The 22,633-nt window shown below is 37.3% G+C and overlaps 1 protein-coding gene across 1 annotated transcript; it reads left to right on the top strand.

The window, feature by feature from the left end:
- The first annotated feature begins 1,662 nt into the window (after positions 1-1,662).
- On the top strand, positions 1,663-12,667 carry LOC134798061 (proton-coupled folate transporter-like). The gene is made up of 5 exons (XM_063770389.1): positions 1,663-2,840; positions 3,443-3,544; positions 8,639-8,860; positions 9,834-9,990; positions 12,560-12,667. Exons 1-5 carry the CDS (start codon positions 1,922-1,924, stop codon positions 12,657-12,659), a joined length of 1,500 nt encoding a protein of 499 aa, XP_063626459.1. The 5' UTR covers positions 1,663-1,921; the 3' UTR covers positions 12,660-12,667.
- The last annotated feature ends 9,966 nt before the right edge of the window (positions 12,668-22,633 follow it).

The raw sequence follows: 22,633 nt of genomic DNA, 5'->3' as shown, positions 1-22,633 counted from the left end.
ATATAAATCGAATACGAAAAAAATATTTTCACCTCAGCAGCTCGAACAAGGGTACTTTGCTTCTTAAAAACAGTGAGGAAAATGCGATTTTGCTCACTGAGTCATTTTGTCTCACTCAGTGAGCAAAATGCGATTTTGCTCAATGAGTGAGACAAAATGACATTCAAGTGACCTTTATAGTCAAATGTCATTTCAACATGCGGGGTCTAATACAAGTTCGATATACTTGGGTTCTATTATCTCTGTCCCTCTAGGTATGTTCTCACTGCTTAGGGTGAAAAATTTTGTGTACTACACGAGATCAAAGTTATTTACATCTCGTGCGCTTTTGAATCCCTTACTACGCTCAAGATTCTAAATTAGATTCACTCGCTACGCTCGTGAATCTATTATAGAATCTTTCGCTTGCACGGGACTCAACATAAGCACTCGAAGAAATATCAAACTTTGATCTCTTGTTGTTCAAATAACTATTTACGGAGATAAGTCACTGTCATACTTGCACCTATCGAAACGATTGTAACTTGCTCAACCTAGGTAGATTTGTTTTATTTAAGTGAGTAAGTATGAGATATTTAAACAAACCTCTATTAAAAGTACCATAAGGCTTAGAATTTAAAAAATAACAATGAATGAAAATTAAACTTGTGAGAAAAGTTTATTCACCCCTGAAATTGGTTTTGTCTCCCAGGGTATGGTTTTTAATATTATCATAATGTTGTAAACCATTTGTGTAAACGGCCTTCCGTGTGAAATAATTATCTCAATTTGATTACAATAACGTTAAAAGTGGTTAGTTATAGTTCGAGTTTTTTAGCATTAGAAAAAAGGTAAGCGATCTTGACATGTCTTTTAATTCATAACGCTTTTTATAAATCAATAACTGTTACTTATGAAAGCAGAAGAATATAGAGATTAGATTCATAATTGTTACATATTTGCCGTGACTTATTTTTAAAAAGTGTTTTTCAATTAACGGCACGTCAAGATTGTTTACCTTTTTTTTAATGTTTAAAAAAACGAACTATAATTTAAAACACACGGTTTACATACTATATAGCATGTAGTTTATCTCCATACATTGCAATGTGTAGAAAGCGGAGAGCGTAATAAGAGTAGGCAAATTCCGATTTTAAAAGTACTATATAGACTTGATATTAGTGTCAGTGTGTCTTGCTTACGTGCCAGTAAATAAATGCGAGACTTGTGTGATAATTCATATCAAATTAAGAGCATTGTTTTTGCTTAGAATCTGTCTCCGGCAAAGATAAAAAAGACACGACTAAGCTCACCTTGCCGGTCCAACATATTAACAAGTTTTAACGAAGAAATAAGTAAAAAAATCTGCCCTAAGTATACAGGTTTCCAGTTGTGTATCTGTCGTTAATGTATAAGGTCAAATTGTTATAAAATAATAATCAAGTTCTTGATACAAAATAAAAAATTACGACGACTTCAACTTATCATAACGAATTACAACAACACTCGTGTTTTTTTCTTTAAATTATTAATTATGTGTGGTGTTAAATTAACAATGTACAATATACATATGGATTTGTGGCAGTGAAATGGATTTCTGCCCGTGATTAAATTGCTACACAAACCTAGAAATGTGAATCAAGCGGACTAGAATGTGCTGAATCAATTTATCCCACATTTTTTTCTATAATACCAATGTTATTTGAACTATGGCATGTGGCATTTGATAAAAATAGCATCAACATAACCCATACAATAAAAAAAACTTTAGAATACATTAAAATCGGCGGCGTCAAGGATGCTTTTGGAAGCCTCGGATACTGTAATTATGAGCAAGAACAAGTTTGCTAGATCATCCTCGCCTCTTGACCGCTCAGTAGTGATCCGTGTTTATAAACAAACAGACCTTAGCCAACTAAAATTGTGATAAAGTTATTAAAACATGAAGAACAGTGAACTAGAATTACGTCCAACGGACATCACAAATGGAAGTGAACCTAAGAGAAATGAGAACAGTGAACCGAACAGATCATGCCTGGGTAAAATACGCGCGGCAATCGCCTTCCTCACCATAGAACCTTTCTTGCTCTGCTACATCTTGCCCAATTCGATATCCAGCATAGCTGTTCAAAGACTGAACTTGGAAAAGGCGTGCCGCGTTGATCTTGGGCATACGAAGGAGAAATGCGACGAGTGGGATGGAAATATAACCATTGCCATCCAATCCATGGTAGCTGATATGACGACATGGCAAGTGCCTTTGACTAGTGCTATCCCAGCGATTGTCATATTGTTTGTTGGAGCGTGGAGTGACCGCACCGGGATCAGAAAAGCACTAATGTTAGTACCGATATTTGGAGAGTTGGTGTCAGCATTTGGTTTAGTTTTAACGACTTATTACTTCGAAGAGTGGCCGCTTTTTGTCACGGCGCTGATAGAATCGCTGCCGACCGCATTTTCGGGTGGATTTTCTATCGCTCTAATGGGTTCATATAGTTACCTTGCCGACGTCACGTCTGTGGAGTCACGTACCTTTAGAATTGGAATCGCGGCTGTTATAGTGACCCTGGGAGCACCAGCGGCAATCTCTATTAGCGGAGTACTGTTGGACGTAATTGGTTATTACGGCATCTTTGGACTAACAACGGCTTTGTATGCATTTGGGCTGCTGTACACATATTTTCGGATTCATGACGTAAATCCTAAGAAAACTGAAGGCACTTGGTATCAGAAGTTGATAATTTTCTTTCACCCGAAGAATGCGTGGGACACGCTTTATATTGTCTTCAAAAAGGGTCCCAATAGATCGAAAATTATTCTTGTCCTTTTAGCACATGTTGTTATAATTGGACCTGTCTTTGGTGAGTTCATTGCCTATTTTTAATTTTTGCATGCCTTAGATTATCCAAGTTTTATACCTTACGAGTATGTAAATCTGATGCTGTTTGCAAGACTATAAAATGAGTATTTATACAAATGTGTATACAAAGTAGTACAATTACTGGTTATTATTCTAGACTTTTTCGCTTTCAAACAGAAGGAGCTTCCTTATGTGTATGTTTTTATTGCATATAAAAGTACCTACCTATGCATAAACAGACTTATTTTTACTAGATATCAAAAAAAATGTGGTTGGATGCTAAATACTTTGACAACAATCTGTATTTACAAAAAAGTCAATTGACCTGTGTATATGTCGTAAAATGTCGGAAAAACACAATAGGCTACGATGACTGCTTACTATCAGGTGACCCGTATGCTTGTTTGCCGCCGACGTAGTATAAAAAATACCTACCACAAATCGGTCCCGTGTTTTCAAATCATATTGCGACAAAAACTTGAGCATGATAGCATGATATTATTTGGAAAACCAAAATTTGGAACTGGCACCTTTCAGTTGCAGTTTTTCCTTTTTTGTTGAATTAGTCTTAGGTTTTAATTAAATAATTGTCTATGATTTCAGGTGAAGGAGCTATGCTGTACCAGTACCTGTTATTTAAATATAGCATGGACGACGTCGAAATAAGTCTGTTCTTCACTTTCTCCATCCTTGTCGGCTTGTGCGGTTAGTATTTTAAATTACAGTAAAACCCGCCCAAGAAGGTAAGGTACCTGCAATAATATATTACTATTCGAAGGCCGCAAAAATATGTGACACGCTCTTATGGCTCTACTAATAAGATCGTGGCAGATATTTTTGCGGCCTTCGTTGTGTAACATAATAAATTATTGCAGTGACTGTACTCCGTACGTCGAAAACGCATCTTAATCGGGAAAGCGTATTAACTATGTAAAAATGTATGAAAATAAGTTACATGGATCGGTGTAAAAAAGCTTATTACGCGGGAAATCGTAATAAGTGGGCTCTACTGTAAATATCTTTTCTTTTACTCTAATTATCGAGTATTTTTGTCACAAAAATTGGAGAGCTAATTTTGAATTCAATGCAATAACGGCAAAAATGCATACCTAATTATATATTCGTAATTTAATGTAAGTATGTACCTACAATGCCGATTGATAACGTATTTAGATGGGAATACATAGAGATAGGTATCAATCATACTTTAATATCACTGCGGTACAAATTGTTTTTTTTTTATACAAATATGTACAAAATAATATCAACATCCTTGTCTTGTAAACCCACTCGATCTCTACAAAAAACTAAGACCGCGTCTAGCTAATTTACCTACATCAAATATTCAATTTTTCATCTTATACCGCTGATACAAAGTTAAAAATGTTTACGTCTTATAAACAAACCGCAAAATTACGTCAGATTTAATTACGTTATTATAAAGGTATTGATTGAAATACCTCACCATTCTAACTTAACTTTTTGTACAGACACAGGTAGAGATGACAGAATTGGCCTCGAGGCACCAAACCAAAATGTTAAGGCAAATACAAAGTCCGACAAAGTTCGATGTTTAGGCCGATTTTCTTTTGTTTATTATACAAAATTTCTATAATATGCATGTCTTTCCCATCACGGAACAGTGGTGTTCCGGACATTTCGGAGGCGTCAAAGCCAACACGTAGAGGCCCTTATGACACATTATTTAAACTTGTATATGTATAGTGTCCGACTGCTCTCCTCTTGCAAACCTCTCCCTCGGTTTCCATACGTCCCGGTTTTGGACAATTTCTAGGCTATAACTAGTCTAGGCTAGATAATAGGGTCCAGGCTCCAATTTCACCACGGTGACAGGTGCGACAATTGTAAAACATCACTGTTGCTGACGTCACAGGCATCCATGGGCTACGGTTACCGCTTACCATCGGGCGGGCCGTATTCCTGTTTGCCACCATCATTGATTTATTTAAAAAAACTTTATTATATCGGAAAAAAACAAATATTTCTCTTGCTAAGTTTATGACAATTGTCACAAGAAACACTACAATTGTCACGAAATTCCGACATATAACTCATTACCTGTCAAGAATTACCTACAATTCTTCTAAATCTTGACAATTGTCAGAAACTTCGCAAAAGAAATATCTGTTTTTTTCCGATATAATAAAGATTTTTTAAATAATACAATGATGGTGGCAAACAGGAATACGGCCCGCCCGATGGTAAGTGGTAACCGTAGCCCATGGATGCCTGTGACGTCAGCAACAGTGATTTTACAATTGTCGCACCTGTCACCGTGGTGAAATTGGGGCCAGGGCGTCTCTCTCTATCACTCTTCCATATTAGTTAGGGTGTCAAGTTCCGGCGGTTCCGCGGCCGGCTCCCTGACACTGCGTGGTTGCGATCTGCATCGCAGCCATAATTGTGTTTTTAGTTTTAAGATATATTTAATAATATGTATGCTAGTTTTAAGGTATTTATCTATGGGCCAATAGTTGCCTGAAAATAAATGTTTTCATTCATTCATTCATTAGTGCGACAGAGTCATTGGCGTTTCGTTCGCTACGGAGCGTAAGCGATTGGCATCTTGGATAAGCATCCTGATCATCCCGCCATCTCTGCCTGGGCCTGAGAGCTCCTCGCGACACAAACTCCGTGGTTATTTTAGCTCACCTCTGTGCATGCAAACCAGTCCCATTTAACTTAGTAGAGTTAGACTAAGAAAAATCTGCAGCGATTTTCATAGCCCACGCAGTGTAAGTGTTATTTTAAACATCAAACTTCTATGAAATATAAACGTATAAATAACACTTGCACTGCGTGGGCTATCAAAATCGCTGCAGACTTTTCTTTGTTTAACTCTAGCAATTTTCAATAATTAAATAAAACATTTTATATAGGTACCTAACCAAGAAAATCAGGGATGACTTCATTATAATGCAATTAGTCGTGAAAGATTGAAGAAAAGCTTGGAATTACGCAAGAATCGCGGGTTAATTAACGCAACTAAGACCAAGAGTAATGTCCGTTTCTAACTAGTGTTTCGCTTCACTTTAACCAGTATTCTTGTGGGCTACGCTTTCACATAGTTTTTTAATAATCTAGAGCTCAGAATTATACTGGTTTCCTTAACATTCTTATGGTAAGTGATGGGAAAAACTGTCCAGCTGTGCGGAGACCGGAGGCTGAAAGTCGGATAAATTAAATTCTAGTCTAATCTTTTGTACTGATTGCTTGGTTCTTACAAGCTTTATTAGTTCCATTTGTACAACGTATTAGAGAATATGGCTGATCACATTTCTAGTCTACACTTAGCTTTCTATTCTTTAAAATAATTTGCATTTACAGTGGTATTCTACAGTAGACAAAATATGACATCAATATCATACTAACCCGAGAGAGAGAATTGTGTATGCACAAACAGTGGATTTATGTTTAAAGCACTAAGTTCAGGGTCCAAATGACCCTTGTAAAGAGACGCTATTATATATGCGGTCGAGCTCGAGAGCTCGTGGCTTCATGCCAGCAAGCTGTAAGAAAAGTAACGTTAGTACGCTAACCTCGTAAAAACGTCAGAATCAGCATAGCCATCTGTCATTCAGTTAAAACTCTAGAACATGATTGGTGCGATAGTATCTCGCGATCGGCAGGCGCTTTAAATAAATATTGAAAATTTTCATTAAGTATACTTGAAGAGAGGGTTGAATATTGAAAGTTTTAATGGAAAACAAGGGATGACAAAATAAATAATAAACATACAAATAAATAGGTACGCAGAGATGACCCAAGACACAGAAACAAAACAAATATTTACTATCATGATATGATAGTATATCATCATAATAAATATGCTTTTCACGGTATCGAAGCCAGGACCAGTAATTCATAGAAAAGTCACTTATAACTATTGGATACCGACTTAGCTAATTTTACTCTGCATGGTATTTGTTATGACAAACTGTTGCAATGCCAATGTCAAATTTCTATGAAAATATTACGTTTATAATGACATTTCCTCACTTTGTTCCGTTCAAGTCGGTGCAATGATAGCTTAGACGGACTCTACATACGTCACCTACGCGTCGTTAGTTATTTAAGTGTTCTGCACTAGTTAAAATTCTTCTTCTTCTTAGTTGGTACACTCTTGCCAGAGTGGTCGTGGTCATCATTGTGAATCTCGATGAGTGAATTGATGATCTTGCTAATACGGCGCCATTCGTCGCGGACTGCAGCTTTCCGGGTACATTCATAAACCGAGCACTTAGTTGCGGCCTTGATCTGGTCTGTCCATCTCATTGGTGATCTACCACGTGGCCTGGTGCCTTCGACTTTTCCCTGCACTACGAAACGCTTTATGGAGTCATTACCACGACGAGAAACATGGCCGAATGGCTAGTTAAAATACTGGTATACAATTGTTACCGTGACCTCTGCCAGCTAACTGCCGGACTTATCTCAAGCCTCGGCTCGGGCTCAAAGCTGAATTGCTTAGTCAGATTTTCCGCTGATTGAGTAGTAAACTTCCCTGGTTTGTGTACAAACGATTCTCATATTTATTGTTTGTTAACTGACCAGGGGCCTATTTCTCGTACGTTACAAGTCTTGTAATACAAGTGTGTATCTATGGTAACGCTTGTATTTCAATATTTTTTACAAGTTTCCGTTTCACGTAAATGTATAATTGTTACAAGAGCGGGGATAAAAGAGTTTTCACAAGTGTTGTTGTTTCACAAGTTGACAAACACTAGTAGATATTATATACTAAAATAGTAATTTCGTTTCTCAAAAGCTGTACTTTATACTTGTAGCTTGTGACTTATCACGAAATAATGAGGAGTCTCTATAAACTGCTAATATGCGTTTTTGGTAAAAATCGATTAATAAATAAATGAACATATTGCATTTTTAAGATCTCAAACGTGTACGTTTTGAATGCACTTCGTTAAAGTCAGTAATATTATTTAAATTTAGCTTTTATTCTCCAAAAAAAAAACAGTAAACTCATTCGTATGAAATTATTATAATTGGGAAAGAACCAGTAAATGACCAATAACATAATAATTTTGTAACGAATTCACCCGTATTATAAAAAAAAAACTGACCCACCCTGAAGCTTGTAAACATTCATAGAGTGACTGACGAAACTGAGTTTGATTTTACACTTGTAATTGATAATTTTGAGAAACGCTTTTCATTACTACTTGTATTTAATACGCTTGTATATTCCGAAAACACAAGTCAGCCATTTTACTTTCCTCTTATTAAGATTATGATGCATAATAGTGACATTGACATTAAGATAACATTTATAATGGCCATTGCATTTCCTTTTTGCATAGTAAACAAACCTATTTTCTAACTTTAGACAGCCGCCTTGTAGCACTTGTAGTAATCATTCCTACGAGAAACAGAATTAAAACACACTTGTACAATGAAATTTTAAATGTAAGCTTGTAGACTTGTGAACTTGTAACGTACGAGAAATAGGCCCCAGGGGGCTTATGCTGATTTAATAGCAGGTTATGATCTGTCAGTGTCAAAAGTGACTTTTCTGGCTGAGGAAATCGCACTTTTGATAATAATCTATCATTACAACCAGATTCGAGCCTCCTGAACTAAAATGGCAGAATCTGAGAAGGAATAACATAAAAACATCCAAATTTCAAAAAATATAAGTGTATAGTGTACAAATATATATAAAATGGCCCATTAACGGCTCGATCTCGCTTAATCTCTTCAATTGTAATTAAAATACAAGGTGTAATAACATTTTCTTACCATTAATATTGCTTATTTCAGGCACAGCGGTAGCGGTGACGCTCTTCAGCAAATTCATGAAAATGCACGACGCTATACTGGGCGTCATAGCGACGACATGCAAGGTCTCGTCCAGCGTCGTGTACGCACTCGCCCCGACCAGACCTTGGTTCTACTCTGGGCCCTTTTTTGACTTCTTTGGCGGGACCGGGGTGACTGCGATCAGGTCGCTGGGGACGAAGGTCGTCGCGCCAGAAGAAGTTGGTATGTTTGTTCTCCTTTTTTTCTCATTTCGTGATGCAAAAATACTAGAAAACTACCGCACACCTACCTCACCAACCGTTTCAGTTAAGTGATAGAGCTATACAATCACTATTACACCATATAAAACAAAGTCCCTCGCCCCGTCTGTCTGTTTGTGTGTAGGTATGTATGTCCGCGATAAACTCAAATACTACTAAACGGATTTTTATGCGGTTTTCACCCATCAATAGAGTGATTCTTGAGGAAGGTTTAAGTGTATAATTTGTTAATGTTTAGTGTAACCCGTGCGAAACCGGGGCGGGTCGCTAGTGTATGATATACATAATGTATAACTAGCTAGCAAAAGAAGGAGATATCTTGTTTATTCTCTTGAGCAGAAATCATACTTACATAAATTGTAATAACTTGGATAAGAACATTTTAAAGTTTAGGTACTTGTGCTTTGTGGTATTCGTTACTTACTTATATGAGTTTCCTCGAACTTTAGTCTGATGTTATTTAGAATAAGCTTAGGCAAAGTTTTGATGACTTGGGAGTCTAAGATAGCGTATCTTTTATTACCTTACAGTAAGTTCTATCAACTAGTACGTGCATATAATATGTAGTCTTAGAATTACCTACGATACGTAAGATAAAGCACGTTTGTTTGTAATATTCCGCGGAGGTTCTCAATTTTCATATATTTTTCTTTTGCTATGCAATTAACATAATATTTCTTTTTCTTTTAATATGCACACGAAGGTCAAATTATACAAATGATTCTAAGATAAACATTTTTTTTTACTTTTTATGTTTGGTTTTATTTTCTCGTCTTTTGCTTATCCATAATGATATAATTATGTGTAATTCGTTAAACGTAACACAATCGGCAGGTTAGATGTACTAAATACCGTAGATAGGTAGACTAGTTCTAGTTTTTCAAAGTTTACTCTTCGATTATTTTACTAAACTATGTTTTTTTTATATTTTCCAGCTAAGATGTGTTCTCTGATCGGATTGGTGGAGGCAATAACGCCGGTGATCTACACGCCCATGTACAGCCAAATGTACAAAGCTACTATAGAGACCCTGCCAGGTGCATTCTACCTGCTAGGAGGCGCTATGACTGTCCCAGCGTTCTTTATATTCATGTATGTTACTTTTGCCTATGTACCTACAGTCTTTCTATAGCGAAAGTATTGCACAGCTCAACGATCGCGGAGCGTGATGGTACAGTCACCCGCAATAATATGTTACTCTTCGAAGGCCGCAAAAATATCTGACACGATCTTATTATTGAAGCCATAAGAGCGTGTCATATATATTTAAGAGTAACATATTATTGCAGGTGACTGTACCTACATTTGATTGTACAGACACCTGCAATAATATGTTACTCTTTGAAGGCCGCAAAAACATGTGACACGTTCATGGCTCTACAAATAAGATCGTGACAGATATTTTTGCGGCCTTCGTTGCGTAACATATTATTGCAAGTGTCTGTACAATCAAATGTAGGTACCATCACGCTTCGCGATTGTTGAGCCATTGAGGGTTCTAGCTAAATTGACTCTTCAATACTTCATCATCATCATCATTCTAGCCTTCAGTCGCCCACTGCTGAGCATAGGCCTCTCTTCGTGTACGCCACTTATCCCGGTCCTGGGCTAGTCTCACCCAAAATTTCAATACTTACGCTATAGAAAGTCCAATTTAGATCCCTAAATGCCTCAACAATCACGGAGCATGAGGTAACAAAGTAGTGATCCAAAAGACTCGAGCCTTTTAGCTCTTTTTTTAGGGCTCCCTCATCTCTTGACGCCTAAAAGGCTAAAAGCCTATTTTACTAATTAAATAAAAATAGGCTTTTAGCCTTTTAGGCGTCAAGAGATGAGGCGAGCCCTAAAAAAAGAGCTAAAAGGCTCGAGTCTTTTGGATCACTATAACAAAACTACTAGAAGTATTACACTATACATTGCCCGCCCCCGCCCTGCCAAGCTAGCAGGCACTATGACAGTCCCAGCGTTCTTCATATTTAAGTGAGTTACGGCACAATTGTATTATTGTCCATGCATAGCCAGATGTAGGTACCTTCAACGCTACTAAAGGGGAAACCAAAGGGGAAACTAAGGTTTGCTTTAGGTAAAAGTACTTACATAGTTCCGTTTACTTAGTTTTACCGAAAGGCTAGTGGTAGGTACCTAGTCGTAAATGTCAATTCACCGATTTAAAAAAAGATGTACCTACTGACATAATATATTTATTAATTACCGCTACCTTTGTTGTCTGGAAGAGATTGCTTTCTAGTGATGAGACCGCCTGTTGTTTAACCTCTTCTTCCTGTGTTATTTGTATTGTTTTTCTGTAATGACGTGTGCAATAAAGAGTATTTGAAATGAATGAAATGAAATAAAATGAAATAAAATGAAATGAAATGAAACTCATTTCGATTTGGAAAGTCATCAGGGTTGAAAGTCGCACGCTCACACCACTGCAGCACTCAGCTACCTATTATTAACATGTACATAAATTTAATATGGTACAAATTTGTCTAATCATCATAACAACAGCTATACCGCATGCCACCGCAGACACATCGGAATCTTCATTGAGATTACGTAATACCGTATAACCGGGAGACTATCCTCCTAAGGCCCAAGGTCCTACCTATAGTACCTCTTCAAATTTAAATCCTATTCAATTGGAAAGTCGCTTTTGCTTTGTTTCGTAAAATTTTCCAATAAGTGAATTCAACTCTATTTCATACACTATAGGTTCAAATTTCAGTGGCAAATTTTGGATTTTTCATTTGTATGGCTGGGCTTTAGGATGATATAATATTATAGTGCCTCATCAAAGTTCACGGTCACCAGTTCGAATACCGATGACCATGTCTAGACGTTAGTAACGACAAGGTTCTAAATAGTTATTTGTGGAGTTTTAATTAAAGCCGAAACACAATAGCATAGAGTTTCAATTGGATTAAATTTTCACTGCAATTGGTACCTTAGTATTTATTCTTAATGAAATTCACTTAAAATTAATGGTGATATTGGGTATACGAATGTCGTTAAATATAGATTAGAAGATATATTATGTAGGTGCGACATTGGTTCATTAATAATTCATGAGAGTAAGATTTACCACAGACAAGTATATAAAGAAGACTGACAATCGCCGAACAACGCCACGTGCCCTATCATTTGTAGTCGGTGCTTTATTTTTAATGTGTTTTACTAGTTTCACTAGAATGGCTACTGTCGATTCAATCAGTATTTATAATAACAAAACTAAATTGGATTTGTCTGATCGCTTCTACAGGCACAAGGCTGATAGTACAATAAAAGTGTATTAATGTATGGTTAATACAAATAAAATGAATATGAATATTACGCATTTAAATATAAAAGATTTTAACTGTCTCAGAAAAGTGGTGTGGTGTTGTTAAATTTGTATGCTTAGGGATTTAACATTTGCTCTTAACATGCTGTGTATCCACATTAGTGGTTACATACTTCGTCCCTTAAATACATGCCCTTATTATGCAGAAAATTGTGTCGCCAACATTATTATTACTTTTTAAGATTTTTGATATCTTATAGTTACCTTAAAATAAATGTTATTTGATTTGATTTCAAATTATAAAAATATTTACAAAAATACTCAATTACCTACCTACTATTATAGTATAGGTACCTACTATTCTCTTTTTGTCCACAGAACTCTTTACGTGTTATACAAGAAAGAAGAAAGGGACAAAGTAAAGAACCCCGAACGCAAGGAGAGATATGCCCACGAAAACGCAGTTACGGAGTTCTGATTCTGATGAAAATGGATAGAAAAAGAGTTGGAGCCAGTTGCACCACCACAATCAGCAGACTGATCAACGTACTCAGCATTGAACTACCTATGATACTACTTCCCATACTATAAAATTTCGCAGTAACTTTAACGGTGACGGGCGGTTTGGTGCAACCGACCCTTAAGCCAACTGCACACTCGTGCGCGAATCGCGGCGCGAAGCCGCGAACGCGAGTGTGTACTCGAGATCGCAGATCTGCGAAATCGACTTCGACTTCACGCACGAGTGTGGAGCGGGCTTTAGAAAACTGACGCGAACCTGTATCGCTTTATGTGACGTTTTCAACTAAAAGGTACCACATTGCCGGTTGTCAACGAGGTTGGTTATAAATTGAAGCTATGTGAAATTGAAGGGATTCCAAAACGTGGGATGAAAAATCGTTTCTACGTAAAAATAAAAATTCACCACATTTATTCCGCAGCTGCTCAATTGAACAGTCATGAAGAGGACACTTAGATAATATGTTTTGGCTATTGACAACCGACAATAAGTACTCTTTTGGTTGAGAATGGCAATTATGGTGTTAAACGTCAAAGATTTCAAATGTAAAGATAGGCCCGTTTATAGAATTCCTAATTTTTGATAAAGGAAATTATAGTAAGTAAGGTTATTTAGACCGAGGCAAATGGGATCATAATCGTAGGGCGGATTTGATGAAACAAAAAAAAATATTGCCTGTAACTAACGTTGCACGGTAGGAGGAGAGACGTATGAAACAGTTTTAGTACGCTCATATCATTGCAATGTTTCAAATACCAACGGATATTTTTATCTAGATCCGATTCACCCTGGAATCCAATACACCTCGGTCTACTCTAACCTTTAATACCATGGTTCTATTTCTACCATATTTTGACGGTAAACGCCTTTATCCGAAAACATTTTTTTAAACTGCTGTTTACTTTACCTAATTATAGATAGGTACCTACTTACTTATTCAAACTTATTGTTAAAGGTTACAAATATCCATTCTAACCTCGAATGTCCAATTCCTGGAATGTCCATATGCCTCGAATGTCCAATTCCTGGAATGTCCATATGCCTCGAATGTCAAATTCCTGGAAGGGATTGGACATTCGGGGAAGTGGACATTCGATACCAGAATCCAAATATACTAGGTATTTACTATTTTAGACTTAAGAGACTGCTTATATTGCCATAAATTACAAGAGTCAGGGGTAGTGAAAACGGGTTAATTTGTTGATAAAAGTACCTATCCTGTTTTTATTGTTTTTGAGTGTATAAAATATTGACAAAGCGAGCTTTTGTGAATCATCGACTATGAGTGATAAAATAGAAATCACTCTTATTATAGGTACCTAGTAATAAACATATCGTAATAATGTAAATTAAACATTAATAAATTATAATATATACTCGAAAGTTATTGTATTATTTTTTTTGGAACAAGAAACACTAAAACTACTTTAAATTATCTCCGAAAAAGCAGAACTGGAGGCACGCTTCCACTTTTTGCACCGTACGAAGGTAATATGTGGTATAGTTAAAATTTTTTGAACTGATCTTGTTCACTTACCTGTACTAACAATGGCATTGTTCTATTACAATCCTATTATCTGCTTTTGTTCTTGTAGGCGCCAACCAATTTACTTACAAAATAAGTTAGAAGTACAATGCATGTATATTGAATTCTAAACCTTATTTCTTGTTGAATGGGGTTAAAATGGTCTAAAAAGATAATATCATATTCAATCTTTTGGAAAGTCACATGCACCTTAGCCACGACAGGGACGTATTCGGTGTTAAATAAAATACGTAGAAAGATAAAAATGTTTATTTATTATACATATTAGTTAACAAAAATAATCACATTTAATCAAAATCAACAAGTTCTTATACAAATATATATCAATCTTCAATCTGCAAAATATTTTACATACTACTAGAGCCAAAAAAAGATACATAAGTGTATATATAAAAAAATAATCCCATGTATCCAAAACCAACAGATTCTTATATAAAAACATGCCTATAATCTTAAAACTATAAAATATTTTACATACGTGATATACATATTAAATAAAATATGCAGAAAGATAAAAAAAGTATAATTATTATACATATTAGTTAACAAAAATAATCAAATATAAGCAAAATCAACAAATTCTTATACAAATATATGTAAATCTACAATCTGCAAAATGTTTTACATACTACTATGATGATCCGAATGATAAACAGATATTTAGATTATATATTAGAGATTATATATTATTTTTATTTAGAGATTATATATTAGAGATTATATATGTATAATAATTATACTTTTTTTATCTTTCTGCATATTTTATTTAATATGTATATCACGTATGTAAAATATTTTATAGTTTTAAGATTATAGGCATGTTTTTATATAAGAATCTGTTGGTTTTGGATACATGGGATTATTTTTTTATATATACACTTATGTATCTTTTTTTGGCTCTAGTAGTATGTAAAATATTTTGCAGATTGAAGATTGATATATATTTGTATAAGAACTTGTTGATTTTGATTAAATGTGATTATTTTTGTTAACTAATATGTATAATAAATAAACATTTTTATCTTTCTACGTATTTTATTTAACACCGAATACGTCCCTGTCGTGGCTAAGGTGCATGTGACTTTCCAAAAGATTGAATCTGATATTATCTTTTTAGACCATTTTAACCCCATTCAACAAGAAATAAGGTTTAGAATTCAATATACATGCATTGTACTTCTAACTTATTTTGTAAGTAAATTGGTTGGCGCCTACAAGAACAAAAGCAGATAATAGGATTGTAATAGAACAATGCCATTGTTAGTACAGGTAAGTGAACAAGATCAGTTCAAAAAATTTTAACTATATTATCTATGAAAAGGGACCTTATTGTCGATGGCGCTTACGACACTAACATCGATGAGCACTAATCGTAGTAGTTTAAAATTGGTGATTCTGACCCATTTTAGTTATTTTGATTTCCAATTTAGCAATTAAGTTTCTTTGATTACTGGAACATTCAATGTTGCTGTCTATCCAATGCGGAGGTCAATTTATGTTATGTGACGCTGATGAACTGATCAGTCATCGGGTTTAAGGTCCCTTTGTAGTTTTTTATAAATAACTCGTATACGGTGACTTGCAGCAATAAATGTTCTGACACATAAGTAATCTACATCAAATTGTCTACATTAAGGCGCGGTGTGTAGTAAAATGCACTTGTCACCATATTTACAGACTTTTACAAGGATTTCATGCATTATTTTCTAGTATGTATAACTTCAGTCCTTGAACTACGTTATTGCTTGTCAGAAACACGACGGCTCATTATTTTCTCGATAGAATCTTAAGTTGAAAACATGCCTAACACTGTCTTTATTTCCTTATGTTAGAAGTACTAGGACGAAAATGTATATGAAACTTACTTCAGTCGATAGCTTTTAAGTAAATCTTCATTATTGCTTGTCCTTTTATCGATACGTTAATTTTTTCATTCATCATTTGATGAATTCAACATTTTGCCTACTACTACCTTGCGCCTATTCCTCACGCCAGTACGCCCGTGACCACTGTCAGCGTCGGACCTGTGCTAGTTTAGCGGACTTTTCATAAAATGGGTAATCACAGTATAAATATGCAAATATGTTATACACACAATGTTTTTCAACATACTTACGAAGAAAAGCAAAATAATTCTTAAATACGGTGACATTTCAGACATTCGTCCGTCATATTGTCATTTTATAACAAGTTGGGCAGCAAAGGCACACACCCATCTAACCAATCCGGAATTCAGTCACGATTGATAAATTGTGTAAACATATTTTAAAAGGCTATAAAATTAATCAAATTGAATAATTTAGACTGGTCACATTTTTGTAAAAATCGATTTCTATTGGCAAAACATATTACTTTTTGGCAACCGGGTTTTTTAACCTAATTAGACCCCGCTGAATCCGAATTTGCCGGTTGCTTGATCGAATTCTTGACTGGAAGTGAGATATGTGATATTAAAGGTTCCTTTTTTTAGTTTTTCGTAAATAACTCGTAAACGGTGGCCAATATAAAAAAAATGAACTAATAATCTACACAAAATTTTCAATAAAAAAGATTCAGTACATTTTTAGCAGGGATCAATATTTAAAAAGATAATAAAGAGGGAAAGTTAATTATAATAAATTCTAAGGTTCCTTGTTTTTATTTTTTCGTTAATAATTTGAAAAGTATGACTCATAGCAAAACCAAATCTTACACATAAATCATCATCATCATCATCATCTCAGCCATAAGACGTCCACTGCTGAACATAGGCCTCCCCCTTGGACCTCCATACGTGCCGGTTGGAAGCGACCCGCATCCAGCGTCTTCCGGCGACCTTAACAAGATCGTCTGTCCATCTTGTGGGTGGACGTCCTACGCTGCGCTTGCTAGTCCGTGGTCTCTACTCGAGCACATTTCGACCCCATCGGCCATCTTCTCTGCGTGCAATGTGGCCTGCCCATTGCCACTTCAGCTTGCTAATCCGGTGGGCTATGTCGATGACTTTAGTTCGTTTACGGATCTCCTCATTTCTGATTCGATCACGTAGAGAAACTCCGAGCATAGCCCTCTCCATAGCTCGTTGAGCGACTTTGAGTTTTGAGATGAAGCCGATAGTGAAAGACCACGTTTCGGAGCCGTAAGTCATCACTGGTAACACACATTGATTAAAGACTTTCGTCTTGAGGCACTGAGGTATGTCGGACGAAAAGACATTACGTGGTTTCCCGAACGCTGCCCAACCGAGTTGGATTCGGCGGTTGACCTCTTTCTCGAAGTTGGACCTACCTAATTGAACTACTTGTCCTAGGTAGATGTACGAGTCAACAACTTCGAGTACCGAGTTCCCAACAGAGACTGGGATGGGCACAACATTGGCATTTGACATAAGTTTCGTCTTGTCCATGTTCATTTTCAAGCCCACCCGTTGTGAAACTCGGTTGAGGTCATCGAGCATCATGCTGAGTTCCTCCATCGACTTTGCCATGACTACGATATCGTCGGCAAACCGAAGGTGAGTGATGTATTCACAGTTGATGTTGATGCCAAGTCCTTCCCATTCCAGGAGCTTGAAGGCGTCTTCCATTACGGCAGTAAACAGTTTCGGAGAGATAACGTCTCCCTGCCTTACGCCTCTTTGCAATGGAATCGCCCTCGTGCTCTGCTCCTGTACTCGGACCGACATGTTGGCGTTATTATACAAACACTTCAACACTTCGATGTACCGATAGTCAATATGGCATCGCTGAAGAGAGTCAAGCACCGCCCATGTTTCCACCGAATCGAAGGCTTTCTCATAGTCCACAAACGCTAAGCATAATGGCAAGTTATACTCTTCGGTCTTCTGTATAACTTGCCGCAGCGTATGGATGTGGTCTATGGTACTATAGCCTTTTCGGAAACCGGCTTGTTCGGGAGGCTGGAAGTCATCAAGTCTGTGTTCGAGACGGTTCGTGATGACCCTTGAAAACAGCTTATAGACATGGCTCAGAAGCGTGATGGGTCTGTAGTTCTTCAATAGGTTGTTATCACCTTTTTTGAAGAACAGCACCACCTCGCCTCTATTCCATGTTTCAGGCGTTATGCCCTCGAACAAGGCGGAATTAAAGATCTTCTGGAGGACTTTAAGTACCGGTGTTCCACCCGCTCTCAGAAGCTCTGAAGTGATTTCGTCTTTGCCCGGCGCCTTGTTGTTCTTAAGCTGCTTCAGGGCCATCCTAATCTCGTACAGACTGATGTCCGGGATATCTTCGGTATAATGTCGGGACAGCTTGGCTCTTGGATCTCCTACCAAGCTGTCAACGGGCTTTGCGATCGAAGTGTATAACTGTCCATAGAACCTCTCGATCTCACCTAAAACCTCCGCTTTGCTCGACGCTATGCTGCCATCTTCCCGTTTCAGATTTGTCAGCTGGCTTTGCCCAATAGACCCTTGCTTTGCTTGCGTTGCTTTGTCCTTTGCGAACACTTTGGAGCCTTGGTTTCGCTCAATAGTCTCTTTAATACGGTTAGTATTAAAGAGACGCAGATCATGTCGCAAGGACTTAGATATACGTCTATTGAGCTGCCTATATGACTCCGCGTCATCGGGAGACTACAACTGTAGCGAGCGTCATTCAGCCATGAGGTTTAAGGTTTGCTCGGTCAATTTCTGAGGTCTATCTTTACGGCGGGGTCTAAAAAACTTAGACCCTACTGTGTGGACAGTTTCCACTAGCCCGTCGTTGATTTCGTCCACTGAAGCCAAGTTCTCTAGGCAAGCAAAGCGGTTAGAGAGCTCGAGTTGAAAGCTTTCGGGGTTTTGAACATGGACTCGAGTAGGTCGGAGCGTAGACTTCATCAGGCTGGACCTTTCAAGTTTAATATTGATATTCAGTGTGCCTCTTTCGATTCGGTGATCACTACCGGTCTTTACCCTGTTGATCACACATAAATAATAAACATAAAATTTCCTACAAGAAACATGTAGAACACTTTTCGCTAGGATCAATATTTAAAAAGACAAAGCAGCCGGTAAGTTAATTACAATCAATTTTAAAGTCCCTTTTTAGTTTTTTGTAAATTACTTGTAAACGGTGTCCCATAGCAAAATAGGTTTTATGAATAAATAATCTACATAAAATTTCCTGCAAAAAACATCTGAACACTTTTCTCTAGGATCAATATTTAAAACGATATTAAAGGAAGATAGTTCATTACAATCAATTCACATGTCACTTTTTTTAGTTTTTAGGGTCCCGTACCTCAAAAGGAAAAAACGGAACCCTTATAGGATCACTCATGCAGATTTCAGATTTCAGATCATTTATTCGTAAATATCACATACATATTTATAAGTCACACAATAGGTACACACAGTTCATAATTAATTAATTATTTACATTATGCATTAAGTATATTATCTTAAAATTATTTATTACATTCCTTTGTTTTTAGTAAACATACCTACAGGTTATGATTTACATATTAGGTATTTGATGTGTTAGGGTCAACGGGTTGGTCATTTACAGAAACTCTGAGACAGTGTAACATGCTAGGTCCATTAATATTGCCTTCAGTTTTTTCGAGAATGCTGCGTTGCTTTTAGCCTCTTTTATGTTTAGAGGAACATGGTTATATATGCTCGCCCCGGCAACACTGAGCGCTGCACGGGCCTTCGCCAGCCGCCGGTTCGGAGCTATTAGCAGCGGTTGCCTACGTGACGTCCTATTTAGTGTTTGGTAGTTATGTAGGTTCTCGCGTATGTAGTCACCAGCTGTCAGTATATATATACTTGGCAAGGTTAAGATCTTATGATTTTTAAATATTTCTTTCGCCGGATGGTCGAGTGGTTTCCGATCAATGATGCGTAAGGCACGTTTCTGTAATTTAAAGAGTCTTTCCCAGGTGGCCGACGTGGCCCATAAGTCAATTCCTTGGATTAAGACAGAGTGAAAATATCCAAAGTACGCTTTACGCAGGTTATTGGCAGACAGGGTGGGCGCGAGTCTGGACAGGGCGTAGCATGCCGAGGACAGCTTGTCGAACATGTGGTCGACGTGCGCGGCCCACGTCAGCCCGGCGTCGATCATGTACCCTAAGTACCTTGTCGTGTCAACTTGGGGAACTGTGATATCGTTCACTTTTATATTTATTGGGTTGTGTGTCTTTTTTAATTGAAAATGAATTATATTAGTCTTGAATTATACCATTTGCCGTAAACCACTCGGCCATTTGATGCATTACATGGGCAAGTTTCAATTTTAAGTTGTCGAAATTATCGGCGTTGACTATGATGCAGGTGTCATCGGCGAACATCACGTACTCGGGGTAGGGACAAGCGGTTGTGATATCGTTTACTAAGATCAGAAACAAGTTATTGCCCATCACGGATCCTTGAGGAACAGCAGAACATCCTATCGGTTCCAGAATTGACTTCGTATTGAGCACGTATGTAGCTTGCCTTCGATTGCTTAGAAACGAGGCAACAGCGTCATGAAAACTTCCACTGAAGCCGTAGCGGGAGAGTTTGGCTAGCAAGAGTGAGTGGTCGATCATCTCGAAGGCGCGCGACAGGTGGCAGAACACCGCTGCGACCTGTCGCCCGCCCTCCAGGTGTGCCAGCACCCGCGTCACAACATCGCGCGCCGCGTCCGCCGTCGACCGCCCGGGTTGTTAGGCATATTGCTGCCGGTTTAATAGGTTATTAGATGTAATATGATTCATTATCCTATTGCTCATCATTCGTTCAAATATTTTTATTATATGATATATTCCGGCGTGAATGCACTTATTGAATAATAATAGGAATAATGAGATTACAACCGGAGGGAAGCAGTCTATAATTTCAGTAGACATGTCATTATTGTCTTTGGATTTTTTGCGTTTAATTTTCTTACATGTTATTAAAATTTCATTCAACGTGAATGGTTCAAACACGTAGGGTGCAGGCGGTGCATTTTGTAGGTATTGATCTAGATATGCGAGCGCGGTGCGAGCGCACGGGTTTGAGTTGTTTACATTCGCATCAATGTAATACCTGTTTAGCTGCGCGGCGGCAGCGGCCGCGCGCTGGCCGACGCTGTCGCCCGCAGCCTTACTAACAAATACATCAATTGCACCGCCCTTGCATTTCATATTTTTGCCCGTCTCTGCCGATATTACCCGCCATACACTTCTACACATGTTATCACCATTACTGTTCGATATCAGGTTGTTAATAAAATTACTACGTACTTGTCTCAACGTTGTCCAGTAGTCAGATTCTAAACTTTGCAGCGTCAGCCGATCGGTGCGTGACTCAGTGCTGTCAGGTTGCGAGTGCGATGATAAAACCTGTTTAGTTTTGTTTATCTTTTTACGTAAAGTTTTTACAGCTTCGTTGACCCACACACTTACAGTATTTTTTACTAAATGTTTTTTTATAGGAAAATAGATATCATAATAATGTTTGATGACATTCATTAAGAGTTCAGTTGTTTTGCTAGGGCAGTCACTTTTATTAAGAATTTGATCCCATTGATAAAAATTTAGACACTGAGTGAAGTCATTTTTTCGTTGAAATGTGAATGATCTTTTGGAAATGTGATTTAATTGAGTTAATCGATTATTTGAAATGTCAACAATTATACATACACAGAGATGGTCAGATAAATTCAAGTCATAACACGATACAGATTTAATGTCATTTCTATTTATATTGCTATATGCGTGATCGATACAGGTCTTTGATGTATTAGTTATCCTAGTAGGTACATTTACTAGTTGCTTAAACCCAAATTGATGTACTGTATTTAATAGGGATTTTACATTACTACATTTAGGTATTAAATCAATGTTGATATCACCAGTTATTATCACCTTATAATTTTGAATAAAATTAAGACTTAAAAGTTTATTTAGCATAGATAGGTATAAAGGTACATCACCGCTCGGGGGTCTGTATACACACACGATGACGAGGTCAAGTCCGATGCACTCCACAGCACAGATCTCGAACTGGGATTCAATTCCGAGGTCCGTGACTTCTTTTCGCTCGATGCATGGGATTCCGGTCCTGACATAGATACAGCTCCCTCCACCGTTCTTTGTTGATCGGCAGAATTGGGCCCTCAGGTTGTAGTTTAATATGTTAACAGAATCTATTTGATTAGCCTGTAGCCAGTGCTCAGTAAAACAAAGCACGTCAATTTGATCACTTATCTGTAGTTCAGATTCAATTTTATACGTTTTGTTTGCTAGTCGATTTATGTTTTGATGTAAAATCTTCATTTGTACGGTGTTAATGGTCTTTTATCATTGTTTAGGTTTGCAGGTGAGGGCGTCCTACTAGTTGGCATCTGCATTGGGAGCTCTTGACTCCCTGGGTCAGAGAAAGGGCCGCCATCGGTTATGCAGGTGTTTAAGGGCCATGCAGATGCCGTTAGGA

This window comes from Cydia splendana, chromosome 16, assembly GCF_910591565.1.
Source record: "Cydia splendana chromosome 16, ilCydSple1.2, whole genome shotgun sequence".
NCBI lineage: Eukaryota > Metazoa > Arthropoda > Insecta > Lepidoptera > Tortricidae > Cydia > Cydia splendana.
Note: the sequence above shows the minus strand (reverse complement) of the source record. Positions and strands in the feature narration are given on the sequence as shown.

Coding starts and splice junctions, on each gene's coding strand:
- LOC134798061 (XM_063770389.1), top strand. CDS start 1,922: ATGAAGAACAGTGAACTAGAATTACGTCCAACGGACATCACAAATGGA. Junction 3,545..8,638: donor CATCCTTGTCGGCTTGTGCG/GTTAGTATTTTA, acceptor TGCTTATTTCAG/GCACAGCGGTAGCGGTGACG. Junction 9,991..12,559: donor CCAGCGTTCTTTATATTCAT/GTATGTTACTTT, acceptor TTTTGTCCACAG/AACTCTTTACGTGTTATACA.